The sequence below is a fragment of the Epinephelus lanceolatus genome, chromosome 3, assembly GCF_041903045.1.
Source record: "Epinephelus lanceolatus isolate andai-2023 chromosome 3, ASM4190304v1, whole genome shotgun sequence".
Taxonomy (NCBI): Eukaryota; Metazoa; Chordata; class Actinopteri; order Perciformes; family Serranidae; genus Epinephelus; species Epinephelus lanceolatus.
Window position 1 is genome coordinate 6910173 of NC_135736.1, and position 18567 is coordinate 6928739.

Here is an 18567-nt window from a genome sequence, read left to right on the forward strand (position 1 = left end):
AAACCCTAAATCATTGGCTTATAAGAGATCTATCAATTTTTGGCCGAAACATATTATCTAAAGTGGAGGGCATATCGAAATTGGTTTATCCATGCCAGTCTTTGTATGTTAATTCTCAAAGCATAAAGAAAACGAACTCCATAATATACAATTTTATATGAAGAAATAAAACACATTATATTAAAAAGTCACATTTGGTTAAAGATACTAAGAAAGGAGGTTTAAAAACACTAGATATAGAATCAGTGGTAGGGATGTTTAAGGTAAATTGGATAAAAACCTTTCTGTCACAAACTGAATCTATCTGGTTTCATATCCTCAAAAATATATTTTAAAAAAGTAGGAGGGTTTGAATTTTTGTTACAATGTGATTTTGAAGTCACAAAATTACCATTGAAATTGTCAAAATTTCATGAACAAGTGTTGAGATACTGGAAAATGATATTTGTCCACAACTTTAGTCCACATGGCTCCACCTTGTGGAACAATAGAACAATTACATCAAATAGAAAAACCTTATTCAATCAAAAATGGTGTGATAAAAAAATAATTTTTGTTGCTGACCTGTTGGATGAACATGGTTCAATCTTACAACTCAACTCTTTAAATGAAAAGTTCAACATGCAGTGCTCTTAGGGAATACAGCAAAATATGTAAAGCTATTCCAGTTCCACTAATACAGTTGATAAAAAAATACTGTCTCTCATTCCAATGTACAGATAGTCCTACCAGATATAAAAATTGAACAAATGCTAATTACGGATAAAAAATGCAATAATAAAATAATACGAAAGGTGTTCATGCAGAACCTTTTTATGGTCATACAAGGGCAACAAACATTAGAATGAGAGAAAGTAATCTAAAAATTGTAAACAATTTTACAAAATATCTGAAATGGCCAATCACCCCAAAAGCCAAAGAATTTCAATTTAAAATTATTAATGGCTATTATCCAGCTGCAGAAACATTAAAGAAAAGGTTTGGATTTGAGGTTGAGCCATGTTGTTTTTGTAATGCGGATTGTGAAACTACTGAACATCTTTTTTATTCTTGTTCAGTGATATCACTTTTTTGGCAGGATGTTTTTGACTGGTTAGGTAATAAAGTAGAAAATATCACAAAATATCATCACTTGTTTTCTTCTTTTCCTTTTTGTTTAATTTTATTATCTTTTTATGTCTACAGTCTTGTTGATTTTATTTATAATGGGAATATCCTTGTATTGTAACAAGAATGCACATGTTCCTATCGAGAGCTTTTGTATATTATTGAAATGTAAATAAAGTTTACAAAAAAAAAGAAAAAAAAAGATACGCCACTCAGCTCACTTCCTGATTCAGTGCAAGGCTATTCAAGAGAAGGCTGAGACACGGGGTCAAACATGGGGGGATTTCCGCCCCTGTCGCAGTGTAACTTGAGCTGCGATGCTGGAGGGTGACAGCAGGGGCGCTAGATAAAAAGCGCAGGATCCGCTCAGGCGATCAAGGAGTGCGCTTGGTGCGGTCTGCTTGGACTTTTGGACGGCGGCTGCCTGAAGTTGTCGAAATTGCATCTCTGTCATTCTCATCCACAACGCAGGCCACCAGTGACAGTCCAGTAATAAGCTGTGAAAATGACATGCATACACATCCCCCTTATTTCGCGGTCTCACGCCATCTACTGAGCCTTTGAGGAAGTGCAGACCATATTTTACTGCGCATGTGCAATCCCCCCATGTTTGAACCCCGTGTCTCAGCCTTCTCTTGAATAGTCTTGTCCGCATCCCGGGTGTCCACGTATTTCTCAGTTATTTTGACCAAGTTAAACTATCCAGTTTTGCATTTCAGATAGCACTGCTACATTTTACAACTGTCGGCATCGTTTTAAGGACAGCAGACGTCCGTTTCCTCCATTTAAAAAGCCGAGTATCACAAACTCGCTGTGACAATGTCGACTGCCGTGAACTTCCATTCTCAGATTGCCTCCATCATGGAGGTGCTTGCTAACGCAGCCGTCGCAGAAATTTGTAAAGTTGTGGACGACGGATACGCAGCGGTTCACGTGGAAATGTCCCGGAGCCAGAAGGAGAACGAGTTCCTGCGCAGGAAAATCAAACTGCTGGAGCTGCAGATCGCCAGGTACCGGGCGGAGAGAGTCAAGGGGTCGGAGGGCTTCATCGGCAGCCGCTTCCCCGGGGTCCGCCTGCTCAACCGGCAGAACAGAGACGCACTGGCGGGTATGTAGCCCCGTTAATGCTGAACCCCGCAATCCCCAGAAACCTGGATGAGGTGTTTACACGCCACTGTGTCCTGGTCTCTATTGGAGTAACGTTGTACCAGGTAGTATAACAAGGTTTCAGAAATCGGGATATGATATGTGCATCTGTAACACATAGTCCAAACACATACTCAAAAACCCTGCTCAGAACCAGGACACTTATGCACATGTGTTTGGGTTAAAGTCTTAAGCCATGAACCTTTCTGAAACATATAGGCAGTGGCGCTCCCAAGAGGGGGTTAGAGAGCCATGGCCCCCCCATAAATCATTAAAGGCTGACATTATGGTCTTTAAAGCCCCTTTCCCACTGCGCAACAAAACAGACACCTGTTAACATCTGGCTTTTGTATGTAATGTAATTACAATTGATATTCACACCTGGGACAGTTTACTTTGCAGTAGTTATGGCGGCTCTGGCTCCAATCAGCAGTGATGAAAATACAACATGTGGATGAACAGGCTAATTTTAGTCCCTTCACTGGTGAGATACAATGTTGTGCCACCACAATATACCGTCTGTCTCTGTCCATGCAGTCAGCATAAAGTTTGAAATGGAGACTGAATAAGTAAAAGCTATAACAAGAAGTTATCATAACATTTTCACTGGACTCCATGCTGCTTTTGTCTGTTTACTTACCTATATGTCAGCCTGTCCCTCATGTGGAACATGACACATCAGTAAAAACAAAACAAAAGAAAGGCATGTTTGTCTGCTGCAGAGCCATGTTCACAGCTCTAGTCCACTGGCAGTGGGAAAACAGTCTGTAGTAGGAGTGTAAATCACCAGTTTCATCACGATACTATATCATATTGATTCTTTGAACAACAATACGATATTTGCCACGATACGATTACCATTTGATGCGATTTAGGAGCCTGTGATCGATATGACACGATATTATGCACCCATAAAACACAGTCTGTTACAGAAGAAACAGCCACAGTTTTCTTTTTTACTTTTGGCCATAAAAGAGTGCAGTACCCTTCACTTAAAACTGACTCCACTAGCATATATAAAACAGCACATGGGATAAGTTAACCTTCAGGGCTTTATGTCAGAGAGACATTTCTGGAAGAAATTTTTTAATTTTAACCCAAACCATCATCTTTTTCCTAAACCTTCTGGACTATCTGGTTTAAATCCCTGAAGGCAAACTTCTCCAAACAGCCATAAAACATGGATTAACAACAAGATCATTTATCAACAGAATCAAATTCGGCTCAGTATTAACTGTCAAGATTCAGAGACAAAACAATTGTTTTTTGCTAGTGACTTATCATAAGCTTAAGCATGTTTAAGCTTAAGCATAAATGAGCCTAGCTGCTTGCGGACTTTTTTTTCTTTACTCGTTGATTAATAAATTACATGTAACGTTATTATTTTTCTAACTCACTGTTGCTTTGAGTCACTGTATCTCCTGACAAATGCATGTTTTTTAGCCAAACATCATTGAAACAAAGCAGCTAATGTTGCTGTAGTGAGAAGCTAGCAGAATGATACGCATGTCCAGGCAGGTAACATTACGTTGTGTTTTATCTTGTAACAGCATTATTTACATACACCACGTCTGTTGACCTGCATTTTCTCCGAAATCCAAAATATTTCCACACTGTTGATTTATTCCTGCGTAAACAACGTTATCTTTATTGTCTTTTTCTTGGCTGCTTGCTATCTGCCTGCTGCTGCTTGATGGTGGCAAAGGCTTTCAAAATAAAAGCGCATGCTAAAGATGACAATATGGATCGATGTTTTCATTTTTGCATCAATGACATTGGATCATGGATCATTGAATCGATATATCGATCCAGATCTATGGATCATTATACCCCTAGACTATAACCTATTTTTAGTGGGTTTTCACGTGTTTAAGAAACCCGCGTACACATGATAATTTGGGTGGAAAAGTGTCATAAGAGGCTAATTTTTAAGCTAGCGCAAATATAGTGGTTGTATCTTGTGATGGTGACTACCTAAACCAGACAATCTAAAACATCACTGATACCAGCCATGTAAGCATAGCTTGTTGGGAAGGTGGCCATTTTCAAAGGGGTCCCTTGAGCGCCCACCTCAAGATATCTGAATGGAAATAGGTTCTATGGGTACCCACGAGTCTCCCCTAAACTCAAGAAAGCTTCCTTTCAGTTAATATTTTGTTCCTTTCAATCAATGGGAGGGGAATCAATTTATTGACCACAGTTTGTCTGACTCTGGTATGATAGGGGGCGATATGCCCCCTTTCAGCTTGTTAATATTGGATCTTTTTTCCGGTTGACCTATTTCGTCACAGACAAAACAATTGACAGTTAAGTTAACTACGGTTAGCTAGCAGCAAACTGGTACCGTGTTAGACAACTTTACAGCTCTGTACATATTGTATTGTTTTGTATTCTTTGGATGTAGATTTCACCATATTGTTACTGGCCTCTTCTTCTGTTACACATTTAATGCTATAATTTCTGGGTTAAAGCCTGGGGCGGAAACTGTGGAGTGTGCACAGAGCGTCAAGGCCAATTTGGGTCTGATTGACTGTATACATGCAGGAGTAATTCAACTCCCAATCACATTAACTGGTGTGCATTAGTGCCAGTCGCTTTACAAAGCCGTGGCAAGATGGAGCCAAAGAAGTTATCCCCATTAGTTCTAGTACACCTAATGTTAATAGAAAGACAGAAAAAAATCTCATCATGATGTAGTTACATTATAACCACTCGTGTATCTGCCATCAACAAGGATGTGAATTGATAAGATATTTTTATACCAGTGCCATTATTCGTTCTGCTTATCAACCAGATTCTTAGCCAAATTCCCCTAGTGATTCCTGATCAGTTTTCTATGTGGGGAAAAAAGGAGGCCTACTTGTGATTTCGGTGTCAATACAAGTGTTTTATCATCTCTGAGTCTGAAAACAGTGTAGCAACAGTCTTTCTGTCATCTGAAATGGATGAAATGAGAGAATATTTGTGTAGTGTTTGTTTTCATTTAGTTTTCTTAGTCAAAGAAAAAATCTGCTAAGCCTGCCTGCATGGTGATAAGATTATTATAACATTACCTTCAGTAACAGATATGCTACTGGGTTAGGAAGAATAGGCACTTGTTCATATGGCATTCCTGGAATTTAAGCCGTGTTGCATAGCAAGATGTTTCAGCATATTTCTGGTGCTTCCACCCTTAATTAAAATTATGGTTTTACAGACATACAAGTAGCACTGTTGTCATTTTTCTTTGTGAAACAAAGCCATACTTTGGACCGTTTCTTACTTAACTACTTAACAAAAAAAGGTGAAATAACTGAAAACATGTTTTATATTCTAGTTTCTTCAAAATAGCCACCCTTTGCTCTGATTACTGCTTTGCACACTCTTGGCATTCTCTCCATGAGTTTCAAGAGGTAGTCACCTGAAATGGTTTCCACTTCACAGGTGTGCCTTATCAGGGTTAATTAGTGGAATTTCTTGCTTTATCAATGGGGTTGGGACCATCAGTTGTGTTGTGCAGAAGTCAGGTTAATACACAGCTGACAGCCCTACTGGACAACTGTTAAAATTCATATTATGGCAAGAACCAATCAGCTAACTAAAGAAAAACGAGTGGCCATCATTACTTTAAGAAATGAAGGTCAGTCAGTCCGGAAAATTGCAAAAACTTTAAATGTGTCCCCAAGTGGAGTCGCAAAAACCATCAAGCGCTACAACGAAACTGGCACACATGAGGACCGACCCAGGAAAGGAAGACCAAGAGTCACCTCTGCTTCTGAGGATAAGTTCATCCGAGTCACCAGCCTCAGAAATCGCAAGTTAACAGCAGCTCAGATCAGAGACCAGATGAATGCCACACAGAGTTCTAGCAGCAGACCCATCTCTAGAACAACTGTTAAGAGGAGACTGCGCCAATCAGGCCTTCGTGGTCAAATAGCTGCTAGGAAACCACTGCTAAGGAGAGGCAACAAGCAGAAGAGATTTGTTTGGGCCAAGAAACACAAGGAATGGACATTAGACCAGTGGAAATCTGTGCTTTGGTCTGATGAGTCCAAATTTGAGATCTTTGGTTCCAACCGCCGTGTCTTTGGGAGACGCAGAAAAGGTGAACGGATGGATTCCACATGCCTGGTTCCCACTGTGAAGCATGGAGGAGGAGGTGTGATGGTGTGGGGGTGTTTTGCTGGTGACACTGTTGGGGATTTATTCAAAATTGAAGGCACACTGAACCAGCATGGCTACCACAGCATCCTGCAGCGACATGCCATCCCATCCGGTTTGCGTTTAGTTGGACGATCATTTATTTTTCAACAGGACAATGACCCCAAACACACCTCCAGGCTGTGTAAGGGCTATTTGACCAAGAAGGAGAGTGATGGAGTGCTGCGGCAGATGACCTGGCCTCCACAGTCACCGGACCTGAACCCAATCCAGATGGTTTGGGGTGAGCTGGACCGCAGAGTGAAGGCAAAGGGGCCAACAAGTGCTAAACACCTCTGGGAACTCCTTCAAGACTGTTGGAAAACCATTTCAGGTGACTACCTCTTGAAGCTCATGGAGAGAATGCCAAGAGCGTGCAAAGCAGTAATCAGAGCAAAGGGTGGCTATTTTGAAGAAACTAGAATATAAAACATGTTTTCAGTTATTTCACCTTTTTTTGTTAAGTACATAACTCCACATGTGTTCATTCATAGTTTTGATGCCTTCAGTGAGAATCTACAATGTAAATAGTCATGAAAATAAAGAAAACGCATTGAATGAGAAGGTGTGTCCAAACTTTTGGCCTGTACTGTAGATGCACGAGTTTGACGTAAGAAAAATGTGCCAGTATCAATCAAAGGAACTGATAAGCTCAGATTCCCAACGTTTACCATCTGCGTTTTATGCTCACTTTCCCCTAGCTGTTATCACTCGCTATGGATGTCTTTTTTTTTTTTTTTTGTTTTTTTTTTTTTTACAGTGTAGGCTGATTATTTGGTGAATAACCAAGTTAATGCTAAAATGATATCGCTAATAACTGACAACATAGCCAGAGAAAAGTGAGCATAACAGGCTACATTCAAGCTAGCTTTAGTTTCCTTGTTAATTTACCATAGATTGTTGGTGTAGTTTGTTTTGGATGGAGATAACAGGCTGGTGGAATGGTCAGCAGGGAAGTGACAGGACACAGTGGGTTTCTTGGCTGCTCAAACCTAAATCCCTGTTGGCTGTCTTTGTTTCTTTGACAGCATCTTTGTGGGGTTTTTGTGCATTTATTGAATGATACCGTGCATTTCTGAATAGGCTTGTGCCAGTTAGAAAATTTTCCAACCGGTTTGATTTAAAGCCAAATATCTAACCGAACCGATATATCGAATTATATACCTAATTTTACCACTGGGGGTCGCATTTGAGATATTTTTCCCAATAAAAGCCCAATATAGGTGTAATGCGCTTCCAATCCACTAGGTGGCGGTAATGCTGTATTAACTGCCAATACACACAAGGTTATACAAGAAGAAGAAGACGCAGAAGGACACCAAGGAACCTTCCTCCGACTCCACTGCAGTGTTGCCAACTTAGCGACTTTGTCGCTATATTTAGCGACTTTTCAGACCCCTGTAGCGACTCTTTTTCAAAAACACGACTAGCGACAAGACTTCTGGAGACTCTGTTGTGAGAGCATGTATCATTCTTATTCTTCTCAACAAGCAACAGATGCTGCCATGGGCCCTTCCCTCACCCCAAATCACTCACAGACGGCCCAGTCCTCCCTCCCAGCAGCAGTCAGAGCAGGAGATGTTAACCCCTCCACATCCAGACCAAGTCAATTGCGCATGCGCGGAACCAACGCTGGCTGATCCCGACCTGGTTTACAGTCAGGGCAGGAGGTAAATGTAAAATTTTCTTTGTCTAATATAAATCACTGAAAGAAGGTTCATTTGTAGTTCTAAACATATTCAGGGTGTTTTTTTACTCAGTTTTTGTCTCTCTCACGACGTTATTCCTCTCTCCTACAGCAGCCATTACAATTACATGCATATGGACAATTATGCAAATAAGGTGATGACGCCATTTAGCGACTTCTAGCAACTTTTAGGACAGCCAATAGCTACTATTCTTACTGAGGAGCTGGCAACAGTGGTCTGCTCTCTCAGTGGAGACACGGCGGTTGAGAGGGCCGAGCGAGAGGACGTTCCTGTAGTAGTTCCAGTTCTCCAAATAGTACCAGGAACTTCTTCAGTGGAAACGGGTTACTAGGGCAACAAACTGAATGACTGCTGACTCCTTTGCACTTTCCCCTGCCCCCAGTGAAATTTGATCTCTCACAGCAGCAGCAGACAGCTGAGCTCCCTCTGAAGCCTCTGTGACAAACTAAACAAGACACTTGTAGGCTCCTCCACTTCATTTATAAACAAACATAAACCTTATTAAGTTGTCATAATGCACGTTACAATGCAAGATAAGTTGAATATAGTCCCTTGACACGCCGCCGATGTGAAAAGCTTCGTTTTTTTTCTCTCTTCCGGTTTATCCGGTTGATGTGAATTAAACCGGTTGGAGCTCTTAAACCGGACCAAATCGGTTAAACCGGAAATTGGCACAAGCCTATTTCTGAATGTTGTCATCTTGGCGGATGATAAATGATTTTGGCTTCATATTACGGTTGCCCTCTTTAGCTCTGCGTCATATGACAGTAGGTGACTAATTGCTGCATTAATTCTGAAAATGTAATGTGGTCACAGCTGTGTGTCCTTTACAACAGCTTTGAACCATGCCCCCAGGAACAATGCTGGGCTTTGAAGCCAGTTTTACATAGTGGTCACATGTGGAATCACAAATTCCAGGTCCATCACATGATGCAGTAGGGCCCAAAAAGACTTCTACCCATTGTGAAAGAGGTGTCTGTAAATTAATGGATATGTTTTTTTGAACATCACCACCCTGAGAAATGACTTGCTTTACTATGGGGAATGAAAAACCATTCATGATTAAATTTTATCCCCAACCAAGTTGGTGGAGGGCTAAAGTGGAAGTTAGCCGCTCAGCTGGCAGATGTCTCTAGTGCCCTTGCTCTGTGGGTCCCATGATATGGAAGATCCAGGTAATTTTATACCGTGGAAATCAAGATTTTTTGGCTTCATGCGCCACTGAGCAACTTTCTGTACCCAGTTCTCTTTATACATCCATGCTTTGAGCACAGCTCAGACAAGGACTGGAATTATCCATTTTATAAGTTGAGTATAGTTTTAGTAATTAATGGCTAATTATTCTCCCTCTAATGTTGCAGCAGGCTCCTCTCTGCAAGGCAGGACCAGGTTTCTGAACCGAGACCCAGGGACTCAGCAGTCTGTGCAGAAAATCCAACCTATTAACCTAGACCAGGATCCTGATCAGGAGGTCGTTACCACAACCAAAACTGAGGTATCTGTTCCACAGTGCACCATCATATTGGCCTCATATAGCCTTTACATGTGCTTAAGATTTTCAGTGTATTGTAAATATTATAGACTGTCTTCACCCTTAAACTCTGTCATAGAGAAGATGGCATATGACCCTGCACTAATGCACTCATGTTCAACCTGGAGCTCATGGACACGAGACTGCTGTCAGAGCAGTCCATAGTCACTGACATATTAATCATTGGTTAATAAGCTAAGTCAAACAAAAAAGACAATATCAACCACCTGTTTATATAACAGAAAATTAATTTGCTTGTTCTCTGGACTATTGGTTGGACAAAAGAAGACATTTGAAGATGTCACTTTGACTCTGAGAAACTTTATACTGTAATTTTCTTCTACATTTTGTAGCGTTAGGCATTAATTAATACCAAAATTCATAATAATTAGTAAAGTGTTGATGAAAGATGAAAGAGAGATATTGCACTTAACTAGCTATGACAATAAAGTTTCATAGCAACATATCCCGATGCCCTAGGTGGCGCTATAGGATCAAAAGTGACAATATCGTGCTTTCTAGCACAAACAACACATCTAAACTCTCACTCACCCGCACACACCTGTCTTTTTTTAGCTAATACCTAACGTTAGCCTACATAGAGCAGTCATTTTCAAACTTTTTCAGTGATGGACCACCTGAGAAATAGTTTTTCAGCCAAGTGACCCTTAATCAGCGTAAAGCAATTTTGGTTGAAAGTAAGACCACCAGTGTCATATTTATTAAACTTTGTAACTGAAAAACATTTGAAAACAGTGACAGACAGGCACAAAACCGTTTAAAACCACATCAATAATATAAAATATAGAGAGAAATAACTAAAAATGCTTGCAAAAAAGAAGAAATAATTAACTAAATTATAATAAAGATTGAAGACAAAATAGAATGAAGAAAGAATTAACTTACATAACGTAATTTAAATGAACATTTCTGCACATATAAATAATTATCAACTCAAAGTGCCCTCTTTTGGGATCATAATAAAGATTTGTTCTCAAGATGAAATCATGAACTTAACTGACAAGTGATGTCTTTATTTATTATTGTTCTTTAAGTCACGGTTATAAAATGTAAATATCTAGTTGGTTTACAAACTTTGTTATTATGTTCAGGGCAAAGTGCAGAGATAATATACAAAATGTCTTTGTTTTTAGTTCAGAGGACAAGGATCATAGAAGGAAATTTAATTTTTACCATTAGTATGCAAGAACCACTTTATGGAAAATGTGTATCTCGGTATGTGGTGTTAAACTGGAATAAATTGGATGATGATTTAAAGGGTTATATTAATATTTCTCGGTTCAAGAGAATATATAAAGAGAAAATAATTAGAAAATATGAAGGTATCAGGTAAATGTTATTGAATGATGTGGTGCTGTGTATGGCATCTGATTATTTTGTCTCTCTTAATTTTCTTGTAAATACAACAGTGCTGGAAAAACAGACAGACAGACAGATAGATAGATCTATGTATATTTATTAATTAATTTTTTCGATAAAGGGGCTGGTAAAATAAGATTTTTTTTCTCCAAACCCCTTTTCGGTCATGTAATGTAATGAAACATATGATTTGTGATTTGAATGTAGACTGTGTGTTTCCATGAGCTAATAAATAAATAAATGAAAATATAAATGAATATAATAGGCAAATTTGTATTGTACCCCCATTAGAGAAACAGTGTTCTAGAGCAATTAACAATAGCAATTTTTGATTGCTGTTTCTTTTTCCTATATTGTTCCTTCAGGTCCACATCAGCATTTTTCAAAAAAATAACCCACCGCAGGTGACGAGATGCACAGTGTGCTGTGCACTTTTTCACTGCCCCCTTTGCCCCACTGGCATGTACAAGCCTCGGTCAAAGGCCATGGTTTTCCAGCACTTGGAGGTGCATAAAAAAAATGCGCTCCAACATGAAGGTTAGTTCCCCTCTATCAACTTTGTGCTATGCCATTATCACTTGTTTGCTTGTAACCACTGCTGCTAAGTAAGCTTACCCATAATAATGTCACATACTAGTTAGCTTTATTTTACAGGGAAAGCACACAGTGTTGGACATGATGCCTTTGTCTCTTCATAGATTTCTACATAACCAAATGCAATCAGGCCTGCAGGACTGGAAGCAGTGGCCACTTCCACTGCCCTTTCTGCAGTAAAACAACTGTCAGAAGGCAGGATGCAGAGAGGCATTTGCAAATCTGCCGGCCACTGTCTGTACTGGTGAGGACGTGTGTGTGTGTGTGTGTGTGTGTGTGTGTGTGTGTGTGTGTGTGTGTGTGTGTGTGTTTGTCAAAAACTATCTATGTTGGTGTTAGGGTTGGGTACTGAAACGCGGTACTTTTTGTACTTGGTACCAATTCACATCGGTACTACCGAGTACCGATTCACTTAAAATAAAACAGTGCCAAATTTCGGTACCTGAGGTGGAGGCGGAGCGAGCGCGCATGACTCGCACCTCAGATTCAGCAACAATGGCGACAAAAACAATGTGCAGACAAAAGTTAACGTGCAGCACTGTTCCTAAATGTTCTCAATAAAATGTTGAAACTGAGAAGTTTAGATTATGGGCCCGAACGACGCATAGTGCGTCCAAATTCACACCCGTTCTTCTCTGTGGATATTATCTGCGGCCGTGCGTCATAGCGAGAAGCCACGCGTATCAGCGGAAACAGCAGAATTGTAGCTTTCCGACAAGCACTTGCACTTGTCGGTAATCCAATGTTTTCACAGCGAAAAATTACAATAAAATGATGTATAACAGAGCTTTCATACAGCTTTGCACACACATTACTCTTGGATGGATTACTCGCGAATGCAGGGTCGCACAGAAATGCCACGCATATCACATGAAAGCGCAGGACCACACATCATTGTGCTGTCATCCCATTACGCTCTAAATACAGATCAATTGTCTACAAAATAAAAACTTGACGAATTTCTTTACAATCCATTATACAGATCTTGTTATCAGTCACTTCATATAGTGAGGAATATCCTATCTTACCAAGTCCCTGTCTATCCACATTTGTAGTCTGGCTTTCAAGATGCAGATATCTCCATATTGTCCAGTTGACACTCCATCAAACTTTGTATGACAAGACAAGTGCACTTCACCTTTGCGCACCCAGACAACTGCAGCCTAATTATTCATGCATGACAGGGCCGTAGTCACCATATACGTTGAGGGGGACACGTGCCCACCCACCAATGCCCAAAATGCCCCCCCAATATATAACTGAAACTGAAAAACAAATATTATCTTGGAGGACATCATTGCACTTGGTTGACTATTTTTCTATTATCTTAGATGTAAATATTGCATGTTTCTTCCAGATAAAACACATTTTTGACTTGTGAATGAGTCAATGGAATTTCTTGCAATAATGAAAAAATACTGGCAATCATGTCCACCTGGCACAAACCGCATGTTTTGGACAACTGTGAAGTGACAGAATGTCCCGCCATCGTGGTTCTTATATTGCCAGATTCCAGAGAGTCTCCCCTCTTCATATATGACAGAATATGTCAACTTCCAACTTGCTATGCTGAGATACATGTAAAAATGTAAGAATTTAGGCACACAGATTTGTTTTTTTCATTGATATAAAAATTAATGGCAAATTGATGGCAAATCTGGTTAGCCCAGATTGTCCTGAAAAAACAAGATATAGCATGTGTATGTAGCCTTTATAATGACTGTGATATGAGCTTAAAAGTAAAGGCAGTAAAAATACCCCAAAAAGGCCTAGGGCCCATAGGGTTAAAAAGTACCGAAATAAGGTACCGTTTGGTACCGGTACCGGATTCCAGATACCGGTACCGGTACCGTATCGGTTCAATTATGAACGGTATCCAACCTTAGTTGGTGTGTGTGTTTCTGTGAATGTTTTGAGTGTTTTTCCCAGGTGCATATTACCCCTCTGGCACAGTTAGGTGCTTTTTCCACACTATTCACTTTTTATTTTTTGATCATTTTGGCTGTGTCCATGATTATGGCATACATTTTGGCAAGATGGTCTATTTTTTATGTTAGAAGTCCAAGCTCAGCTCCTGCAGTAAGTCTAAAACACACTGTGCAGACACAAAAGTTGCATGAACAAGGTTTAAGGACCAAAAATGTACCATACATATAAAAGTATTCATACACATTTTTTTCACCTTGACATTACACAAAAATAGTAATGCATTAAAATCATTGTTACTGCAAATTATTTACATATCCCAGACTGTAATAATCAAATTAAAAATGGTCTACTTTGCATGCAATTCATTGAAAATAATTATTTTTTTGTATATTTCACCTGAAAGCATCAGGACATCATGACCAATGACCAACTCCTGGCAGTTAAAGGGTTAAAAATATGAAAATTAGTGAATATTTGTGATTAGGACTGATGTTGGTTAAAAGGAATAATTATTGAAAGTAGAACATCATATTAATTATGATTTTTTAATAGCTTAATTTTGAAAAGTTCATTTTTGGCCTTACCTGTTTAGGTGTGCATTGAATTAAAACCCTGTCAGAGGGTTAAACCTGTGACCGTTTCTCTGACTCAGGTAGAGGAGAGACCTCAGGACACGACAAAACAGAGTGATCCCATCCCTGACGGACAGGAGGACACAGCGACTGACAACTGCAGTAAACAGGCTGAATCGTCCTTGCCATGCAGCCCTAGCCTGGACAACCCTCCCCGCAGAGTGCTGCAAGCAAAATTGACAAGTATTGTTTGTCACCACTGCAATGTGCAGATTCTTAAAAAAAACATGAAGAAACACATCCACAGAAAACATACGGACATTTAAGAGCTGCATGCCAGGTATTCACACTGTGCTTTTAACAGAATTCGAATGTTCAAATGTTACTAAGTAAAATGACTTTGTGTCTGCAACAAAAAAACAAATCTTAACACCATGCACATGAATATGCTTTTGTTTTGTTATTGCTATACCCACAGGTTATGTTGGACGTGGGAAGTTGGGAGAGCTCCGGGGGATTTATTCTGAGGATCCCCACCCTGGATTTTGCGGCCAGTTCTGCCAGCTGCAGTCTGGATGTTTTGACTAAAGAAATAAAAAAAAGCTGCATTCTTTAAAAGACTTGTTTTATTTATATATTTTATATGTATTATATATTCCTTTCACACATCACAGGGAAATTGTTACGACAAGTGCTTATCCTGTAGTGTGAATGTGCGTGCATGTATGTGTGTATATGTGTGTCAACTAACACATAAACAGGACAAGCAGCAGTGCCAGGCAGATATCTACAGAGCCTGCAAGCTGAGACACACAATAACACTGAGGGAAGGCGAGGCAAGTTTATTTGTATAGCACATTTCAGACAAAATGCAACTCAAAGTGCTTTACATAAAAAATAAAATGATTTTAAGAAAGAACAACATGTGAAAGCAACACAAAGCAACAGTACATCGAAGAGGATTGAATACTATGTATAAAACAACTTTTCAACCAGGATTTCTAAAATACAATAGGAGAGGTCATGAGACAAGAGGTTCCAGGCTGCAGTCATATGTTTAACATAGGAGAGGTCATGAGACGAGAGGTTCCAGGCTGCAGTCATATGTTTAACACAACGTTTCAACCTGGATTCCTAAAATACAACAGGAGAGGTCATGAGAAGAGAGGCTCCAGGCTGCAGTCATATGTTTATCACAGAGGAGGTCATGAGACGAGAGGTTCCAGGCTGCAGTCATATGTTTAAAACAACTTTTCTATCAGGAAAATCTACCAGGATTCCTAAAATACATTACAAAATACAATATTATGTTTAAAACAACTATAGTGTCAGACGCGAGCTTTTATTCTTAAATTTATAAGCTCGGGGGGCGTGGCTTCTTTATCACCAGACGAGAGGTCATGAGACGGGGGACGGGAGGCTCCAAGGCTATTCAAGAGAAGGCTGAGACACGGGGTCAAACATGAAGGGATTGCACATGCGCAGTAAAATCTGGTGTGCACTTCCTCAAAGGCTCAGTAGATGGCGTGAGACCACGGAATAAGGGGGATGTTTGTTTCATGGTCAATTTGTATTTTTGGTTACTTTTGGGAATTTATGAATGATTTGAAAATGTTTGTTTTTGCAATAGATTTTAACTATTATGGCAAAACTGATAATCTGTGCTCTGGTTTAACAGCAAAATATATTGTGATAATATCTAGTGTTACACTGAAGGATGATTCTCAGAATCAAAACCAATGACAACAGCCCTAGTTCTTTACCAGAGGCATTAGTTAAGGTTAGCTACTTTATTAAGGAAGAAAAACAAATTGAAATGATATTGAAAAAAGAGCTTATTGACACATTTTGACATATTCCAGTATTCAAATATTCTCAGTTTCATTATTGTCTTGATGTCACACACCACAAAACACAGGAACAATTGCAGGACGACAATGATTTATTTTGCGTTTTCACACACAGTCACCACACAGATAACAAATGAACTAAAAGTCTGAGGAAGAGCTTTGTGCTGGAAACATCACACAGTTAAACAAGAGGTATTTGATCTGGCTCCATTTTGTTGGTTCTGGGATATGTGCATGCATGTCATTTTCACAGCTTATTACTGGACTGTCACTGGTGGCCTGCGTTGTGGGTGAGAATGACAGAGATGCAATTCCGACAATTTCAGGCAGCCGCCGTCCAAAAGTCCAAGCAGACCGCACCAATCGCACTCCTTGATCGCCTGAGCGGATCCTGCGCTTTTTATCTAGCGCCCCTGCTGTCACCCTCCAGCATCGCAGCTCAAGTTACACTGCGACAGGGGCGGAAATCCCGGGGGGGACAGGGGGGACATGACTCCCCTCTAAAGTAAAGCTGTCCTCCCCTAGAATAATTTGAGACACAATTAATAATTTTTGAACAATGCAGTAGTATTTATTGAAAGCATAATGTAAGCGGTGCTCATTATAATCGCACAATAATGTGCTATTTAAAACTTAAAAGATTTAGTCCCCCCCTCCCATTCCTATTAGCGGTATATCCCACACTCTTTCCAATGGGCGGGGCTACTTGGCAGCGTGTGGCTGGACCTGCTGCCCACATCGCGCATCGCAGGATAAGATGTACACTCACACAGACACAGTTTAACTTACACAAGTTACAACACATCCCATTTACTGTTACAACAAGCCCCAGGCCCAGGCTGATAATATAAACTGTCTGCAACATTTCTTCTGTATTGTTCAAAAGCCAGAGTTTAGTGATAGTCAGAGAGGACAGGAGAGAAAGAAGAGGGAGAGGACAGGACAAGAGCAGTCAGTGGCGGAGCGACTCGTAGCTAATGGGTACCTGTCTGTAGGCTCTCCACCTGTCAGTGAGACAAACATGAAAGACGTGCAGTCTAACCAACGAGAAGCGGTCATTACGCGCGGCTGTTACAGCAATTGTGAGGTGCGCAGCAGCAGATCTCACAGCACACTGTTTATAAACCAGTTTACCAGTTTAATTGCAGGAAATGTTTAGTTGTTAAGCCATTTCTCATAAGTATAGACATTCACTCTGCCTGTTGGAGAGATAGAGAAAAGATTAAAGCGTCAAATTGCGGTAAAAGATGCTGTATAAAAGACAGGCTACAACTTTTTTTCCTTGTCCCTCCTGGAATTATTCTCTAAAATTTTACTGTTTATTGTCCCCCCCAACTATGAAATGGGATTTTCGCCCCTGACTGTGCATGTGCAATCCCCCCATGTTTGACCCCGTGTCTCAGCCTTCTCTTGAATAGCCTTGTGCAGCCATACAGTCTTGAGAATTCCAGAGGTTTTCTTCTGCTGTGAGCTGATTGCAACTGTGGACACACCTCCACCTGCTGGACTGGAGTGCAGGCGCATCACTACAGACGCTACAGCGTTTGGTTCCTTTTCTAACAAGTTCCTTTAAAAATTTTCAGCAAATTTACCCATCTGAAGAAGAGTTGGAAAGATTAAAGATATAAACAGATTATACATGTTTATTTTGGACAGATATACAAAACTTTAGAAGTAGGAAAATGGGCACTAATGTACAGATTGATGTATTTGATGTTAGGGATGAGCGAGTATACCATTATCTGTATCTGTGTCTAATTGTTTAACCATCTAAATTAACTGTATCTGGGATTAAAATGGGCGGAGCTTATACCATATGAGGGTGGAGTTTAAATTGAAACTGGGTGGGAACTAATCAGAAGTTAGGTTGAGAATAAGTTGTTGTATTTATTATTTATGAGAAAACTATTTACATACACCAATCTCCAGAATTAATTAATCAGGTCATTTTTGATCAAAAGAGTAAGAGATTAAACACAATTACCCAGATATTGACACATTTTACTCATATAGTAGTTGTATTTGTATACAGTATGTCATCCGTACAGGATATTCGTTTAATCCAAGTATTCGGCTCAGCCCTGTTTAATATGGTGTTATATTTTGTCTTCTATGAGATGGATAGCAATATTACCTGTATCATTCAGCCACTTATCATTCTTGGGTAAATCCCATATCCACAAATTGAAATGGTCTGACTCCAAACTTTGCTTTAAATGCTTTATTGTTGAACTCAAGCACATAGCACCTCTCTAGAAGACAAAAAACGTTACAAAGACTTTCAATATTTTAAAAGAAGTACATTTATTGAACTCTGAAAGGACTTAATGTGAATGGACTTTTAACACCTCTGGCATTTTGTTGTTTTCTCATGACAATTGTTGTATACTTCTGTGTTTTAAATAAAGGTTTTGAAGGAAAAAAGAACCTTCTCTAACAAATTCAGATGCATAATTTAAATGCTGTTTCCACATAGCTTTTTCCTCCCATTCTTTGTCTCGTCATGCTCAGCCTTTTTGTGTTATTTTGAACACTCATCAAACAAAGAACTCCTAAAGATCATTTATACA

General features: G+C 39.7%; 1 protein-coding gene across 2 annotated transcripts; it reads left to right on the forward strand.

The window, feature by feature from the left end:
- Positions 1 to 1711: 1711 nt before the first annotated feature.
- On the forward strand, positions 1712 to 14780 carry LOC117260768 (uncharacterized). 2 transcript variants are annotated; one of them, XM_078164061.1, is made up of 6 exons: positions 1712 to 2215; positions 9506 to 9636; positions 11418 to 11589; positions 11751 to 11890; positions 14228 to 14487; positions 14626 to 14780. In XM_078164061.1, the coding sequence occupies exons 1-5, from the start codon at positions 1927 to 1929 to the stop codon at positions 14471 to 14473; spliced, it is 978 nt and encodes a 325-aa protein (XP_078020187.1). In that variant the 5' UTR covers positions 1712 to 1926; the 3' UTR covers positions 14474 to 14487; positions 14626 to 14780. The 2 variants fall into 2 exon arrangements, with proteins under 2 accessions (XP_078020187.1, XP_078020185.1); XM_078164059.1 differs by having other exon boundaries at positions 1713 to 2215; positions 9503 to 9636.
- The last annotated feature ends 3787 nt before the right edge of the window (positions 14781 to 18567 follow it).

Coding starts and splice junctions, on each gene's coding strand:
- LOC117260768 (XM_078164059.1), top strand. CDS start 1,927: ATGTCGACTGCCGTGAACTTCCATTCTCAGATTGCCTCCATCATGGAG. Junction 9,637..11,417: donor TTACCACAACCAAAACTGAG/GTATCTGTTCCA, acceptor TTGTTCCTTCAG/GTCCACATCAGCATTTTTCA. Junction 11,590..11,750: donor AAATGCGCTCCAACATGAAG/GTTAGTTCCCCT, acceptor GTCTCTTCATAG/ATTTCTACATAACCAAATGC.